This window comes from Scophthalmus maximus, chromosome 20, assembly GCF_022379125.1.
Source record: "Scophthalmus maximus strain ysfricsl-2021 chromosome 20, ASM2237912v1, whole genome shotgun sequence".
NCBI classification, from domain to species: domain Eukaryota; kingdom Metazoa; phylum Chordata; class Actinopteri; order Pleuronectiformes; family Scophthalmidae; genus Scophthalmus; species Scophthalmus maximus.
Genome location: NC_061534.1, coordinates 1,501,501 through 1,507,500, shown reverse-complemented (window position 1 = coordinate 1,507,500; position 6,000 = coordinate 1,501,501). Strand labels below are relative to the sequence as shown.

General features: G+C 44.0%; 1 protein-coding gene across 4 annotated transcripts in view; it reads right to left on the bottom strand.

Moving 5' to 3' along the window:
* The window catches only part of LOC118285525 (WD repeat-containing protein 7), a 72,146-nt gene that overhangs the window by 39,902 nt on the left and 26,244 nt on the right, over positions 1–6,000 (bottom strand). For all 4 annotated transcript variants that reach the window (XM_035609227.2, XM_035609224.2, XM_035609226.2 and 1 more), the window contains 2 exons: positions 2,984–3,102; positions 2,783–2,906 (listed from right to left, as the gene is read on the bottom strand). In XM_035609227.2, coding sequence (XP_035465120.2) covers positions 2,783–2,906; positions 2,984–3,102 — 243 coding nt within the window. The remainder of the gene's footprint in view (positions 1–2,782; positions 2,907–2,983; positions 3,103–6,000) is intronic.

Genomic DNA, 6,000 nt, shown 5'->3' with positions numbered 1-6,000 from the left:
CAGTGATCAAAGAAACAGCTGCTTCTCACAGTTTGATCCCCTGAAGTGTGTGTGTGTGTGTGTGTGTGTGTGTGTGTGTGTGTGTGTGTGTGTTCACGCACGTGTGAAGGTGGACAATGCCCAGGCCTTTTTCTAATCAAGTGTGTGTGAATATCAGAGTGTTAAGCAAGTGTGTGTGTGTGTGTGTGTGTGTGTGTGTGTGTGTGTGTGTGTGTGTGTGTGTGTGTGTGTGTGTGAAGCCCCTCTCCATCCATCCATCCACCCCCCCTGGGTCGACTCTTTTTCACTGCCCAGCCTTGTGGCCTCTCTCCTGGGCTTTTCACCGCTGCGCCCTCCCTCCCCTCTCCTCGTGACGTCTTCCACCTCTGAAGAGTAAAGCTCGTGTCTTATTATTTGTCGCCTCTCTCTCGTGCAGCAGTTTTCGACTGACAGGCCGACATTCGTACGACGCTCCAAAGTCTCCATTAACGCGCAGACATGGAGGTGCAAACAGGAAGTGAGATTTTCTCTGACAGAAAACAAATTAGTTTTTTAAGGAAAATGTTGTGAACCGCTCCTTTAAGATGAGAAGGAAATTGTTAGACAGAGAGCAGCGATGACGAAGATGATGAGGATGGAGACTCTCTCTCTCTCTCTGAGTGCAGGTCAACAACTCCTGTTTCCTTTGTGTTAAAGCCTTTTAAACGCTTCCAGGGGAGCACAAAGGTCAACCACGGCCACTGCTGCGCGCGTGTGTGTGTCGTCGTCTGCTCGGCTTCACGCTGCGACAGTGGGACTGTCACCGACTCGGTGACATTTCCTCGGCACTAAAAGCTAATGGATAAATACAGGTGTCTTCCTTCAAACACCGACCGCTCTGCTCCTGGAGGAGGAGGAGCGGAGCGGAGAGTGGGTGTGTGTGTGTGGATGATGATAGTGTCAGTGCGATCCTGACATGTGAATGACGACAATCGGTGAGTGTGAGATTTATTGCTCATTACACTCCAGAGTATATTATCTAGTATATTATGAGAGCGATATTTTTCTTTTCCACTGATTTATTATATTCAGCGAGGAGGTTATGTTTTCACCCCCGTCCGTATGTTTTTATTTTGGTTTGTCGACAGGATTACGTAAAAACTACAGTGGTGTAAAGGACCAGACAAGATCAATCATCTCTTTCTTTAAATATTCAGGTTTCATAATTTAAATGTGTGTTATTACTGTAAAATATTCAGACGCTGTAATGTTCAGTAAACACTTCCTGCAGCTCCTCTTTCACATCCTCTGTCTGAAACACTTCCCGTCTCTTTAAGGCCCCTTCCTCCAGATAAAAGCCCAGTCTGCTCTGATTGGCTAGCTGGCCCCGCTCTGTTGTGATTGGTCAACCGCTTGCAGCGAGTGTAGGAAGTTCTCTACTAGATGCTGTATGCACTTCCATAAACCTTTTTCCAAAAAACGAGTTGTTTTGGTTTAACTTTTTATCGATTTGTTTCCGTTCACGCATAACATTTAAAAAAAGGTGGCGATCTTGTCCATTAAGTAAAAAAGGATGTGAGGAAAAGATTCGGGAGCATTTCAGGACATAAACAAAGGGTCAGAGAACAGGTTGACACGCCTCGTCTCTCATGGGAAGAAGTCTCGGAAAAAATACATGTGCGAATGACACGTGTGACATTTAAACAACGGACGGATCCGAAGCAGAGGTTCAGGATCAAAGGGCCGTCTCCAGAGGATTCAACATCACATTCCCTGACTCGGCCGCTGCGATGTTCCAGGATTTCCAGGACCAGGAGTCATCTTACCGTCTGTTCCAGTCCTGCTGCGCAGCAACACAGATCAAATTCAATGACCCTTTAACCTCGCTCTCCCTCTCTCTCTCTCTCCCTCCATCCTTCCTCGTCCCCTGAGGTCGCCGCTCCATCACTCCCACCACCTCCTCCTCCTCCCCCTGCCTGCGGTGCTGGCTGTGGTAACACTACACTGACTGGTGCCCGTTTCCATGGCAACCGTTCCCCCGAGAAACCCCCCAGCATCCGCGGCAACCCACGACTCCAGAGCACACACGCTCGCACACACACACACACACACATTTTAGAAGGAGGCTGTTTCTAGTAAAAGAAGGTGGAGATTCACCTTTCTTCCCATCAGCAGGTCTAACTATAGACGGAGAGAGAGAGAGAGAGAGGGAGAGAGAGACAGACACTAGGGAATACACAGAGCTGGAGACAGACAAAATAAAAATACAGCAAAGGAAAGAAAGAGGAGAGAGAGACGACTTGTGTTGTTCTCATCACCGGATGTTTTATCCTCATTAACATAACGACTGACCAATCAGAGCTCAGTGAGCACGACTGATGAACACAGACGTCGTCTTCCTACATAGTTTGCTCAAAAAACAGAAATATTTCGTCTCCTCCTCTCCCCAGGGGCGACCGCCGATCATTCTTACACTTCGTCTTTTCCCGGTTCTTTTTCTTCTTCTACGACAGCTCGCTGCCTCAACTTCCTGTAAATGGTCCGAAAGTTCGGACCATCCCAAAAAATTGTTTTCACACTGCCAACGAACCCAACCATGGTTCAGTTTGACCCAGACCGAGACCACCTCTTTGGTCTGAACAAATTCTGGTCCAATGGTCCGAGGAACCTTTCACACCCGCAACTTTGGTTCGGGCCAAACTTAAAAGTCAGAAGGTCCAGATCAAACAAGGCAGGTGTGAACATTAGTCCTTCGACTCAGCTGCTAAGAACAGAACAGAACCGAGCACAGAGTTCACGATTTGCTCCAAGTGCGATTACTTACGGGAGCTGACTGTGTCCACGTACTGAGGCAAGTAGGGAGCCCACAGGTCGATGGTGTCCTTGCGTCCCGATTGGCCGATCCTTCTCAGCTCAGCCAATAGAAGAGCTTGCGCTGCTTCTCGCACCTGAGACCACACAGAGGGTTATAAGGTTATGACGTGTCAGATGTTCTGAGGAGTGTGTGTGTGTGTGTGTGTGTTACCTCCAGACAGCGGTCCTGCCATCTCCTCGCCAGCATCTCCAGCAGCGGTGGTCTAAACTTGTCCAGGCCGAGGAGGTCGGGGAGCATCACACAGTGCATGGCTGCCAGCTGGCTCCAACCTGCGCTCACACACACACGTACAAACAGACACAGACACACAGACACACAGACACACACACACACACAGGCATACAGACACACACACACACACGCACACACAGTCAGAAAATATTACAGAGAGGGTCAGATGATGAATCTTTATGTACATCTAACGTCACTTGCCGCCACATATCATGTTATAGCCAACCTGCATCTTTTTTGCTACTTTTTCCATCTACGATTAAAAATGTTGTACTTATATTAAAATTTCACGGGCCACTGTTAACGACTAGACCTCTGTGGACCAAGAAAAACAACAGCTAGTGTCACTCAGTTATAGTGACAGAATGGAGTAACCGATTGATAGTGTCATCTTGAAGGAAGATAAGAACAACACCTGCAACACGCTGCAGACCTCAGACTGATACATCAATCTTATCAACAAATAAGTGCATATATCCGAAAAGTGCTTAACTACCTAATAATATTAAATAAATCATTATTTCTGTCTTCAATAATTTGTCTCTTCAAGCTGTAATGTGACAGCAGAGGATTGCTCACATCCTTCAACACACACACACACACACTGATATTGTACTTATACAGTCATACTGTAAATAAAATAATCACACTAACAACACACGATGGGAATATTAACTGACACTGTTATTTGCAGTCTTGGTTAGAAAGCTCTTCTTCTTTCTGCTAACCAGAGCCTGATGGTGTTGGACAGGTGAACGACACATATACAGAACCACCAGGACCGACGAGAGCCTCGTAACGACACCTCGGCATGATGAATGTGAAGGGGCAGGAAGCCATTTTGTAATATATGGGAGACGGTCGCGCTAACTGCGAGGCGAAAACTGAACCTGAGTTGTAGCGTCTGTCGCTAACACGTCTCTTAAAGCTACAATGTGTAAAATTTAGGAGAATATATTCACAGAAATTGAATATGTTTTCCATAACTATGTTGTCCATATATGTATAATCAACTCTGAATGAGTTAAATATAGTTCCATGAGGTGGACCCGACCTCCGTGTGAGTCTCCATGTTTCTACGTCGTGTTGAATACGGTTGTTGAACTAGAAGCTCCACAATACATTGCACACACGTTTAATTTTCAGACGCTGCCGGAAACCGGAAATGGAATCAGCGGTCGCGGTTTTGCAACTTTACCACCAGATAACGCCAGAAAAATTACAATAATCACACACTGGAGCTTTAAGGTGCCCACGAGCTGCATCAGCACAATTATTTGTTGTTTTCAATTAACAGATTCAGTGCTGTGTAGGAAAATGTGATTTTTTTGCCCGCGCAAATATTCGCTGAATTTCACAAAAAGTGTATTGTATTAAAATCGCTTACTGCCCCTTCATTCAAAATGTCTTGGTATCGCTTAGATCCAGCTGAATCAGTCTGAGCCAAATGAAATTGGCGCACATATATATATATATATATATATATATTCACATTTACAGTTGCACGTCTTTGACATAAACCAGGAGATAATTCTCATATATTGGTTGAATATATGGTTTCCAGAGACAATGCGTGTGTGTGAAATGTACTCGTGTGATGGGACACTGAATGGGTTTTTTAAAGGCGGGAAAGAAATTAGGTAACAAATTTCTTTACCAGCGGCGCCGTGTGAACTTACCTCCGCCATTGAAATATACAGTACAGGGAAAACTCAAACTGTTATTACAGACAATCAGGGTTACTGTATGTAGAGGTTGACAGAAATTTATTGTGATGAATCTCATGAAAATAAGAATAAACAAATCGTCCAATCGTCAAAAATAATCTGTCAACCTCTAGCTGCAAACATTTGCATCACTGTCTTGCAGAAACCTAAAATGTAAGAAAACATGAATGATGCAGTTTTGTTAAAAATTGTTCTTCAAATAAAATGGTTACCTTCCACCAACACCACTAGAAATACTGATTTCTTTTTTTTATAAATGAAGCAAATTTTGCTGGGGGTAGGAACAGAAATCCAGTCTCCCCACCTGTCGAGACAGGAAGCTCCTCCTGCCGTCATTTCTGGAACTACTTAATTAAACATGATGGGTTGTGATGTGGTCGACCCTGCTTCAGCATTTGACCAGACTTTACAGCTGTTGGAACACTGAGATAAAGCTGATGTTGTACCGATAGGAAGGAACTCCTCTCATCTCTCACATCTGGAAATCTGTTTTCCTCACCACACCGGAGTCAAGCAGAAGCTCAACCCCCTGCGTTAAACACCGAGTAATAAAATGCTTTGATTATTTAAAAAAATCATCAATCATTCAATTTCTTTGTACTTTACTGTATTTCTACAGTAGGTCATGGTATTTCTTCTATCGTATTCCTGCAAGTATATACTGCCACTACTACTAATAGTAGTAGTGGCAGGGCTCATTTGTTAGTAATCGTAATAATAATGGGGTTTCTGCAGGGCAGTTTTGAGGGAATAAACATTGTATACAAACTAGCTACAGTTTCTTTTTACTAAAATATTCCTACAGGTACTGAGGTGGAATGAGCCTCTGTGTGCATGCTTGCTGTTTTCTGTAATAAATCGAAAATAAGAATTATCCTGGCCTGCTCTGTTTTAGTCTCTGTAGATTGGAAAAACTAAAAGGTGATGGACTTTGAAAGGCACTTGATTTCAGAGGTGGAACTGTAAATAATTTGAGAGCACATTCATCGTATGGGAAGACGGGGCAGCAAGCCTCCATGGCGAAAGACAACGCTCTGTTTTAAAAATATAAATATTATCTGTTTAAAAAGAAAGAAAAAACAGCATTAGGGCTCATTTGAAGACAGATGTTTGGCTACTTGTCCAACAAGGGACCTTTTAATTCACTTCTAATCACTAATTTGATGTTTTTGGGGGGATTTGATCGGTTTGACTTGTTTTTGAGGTGAA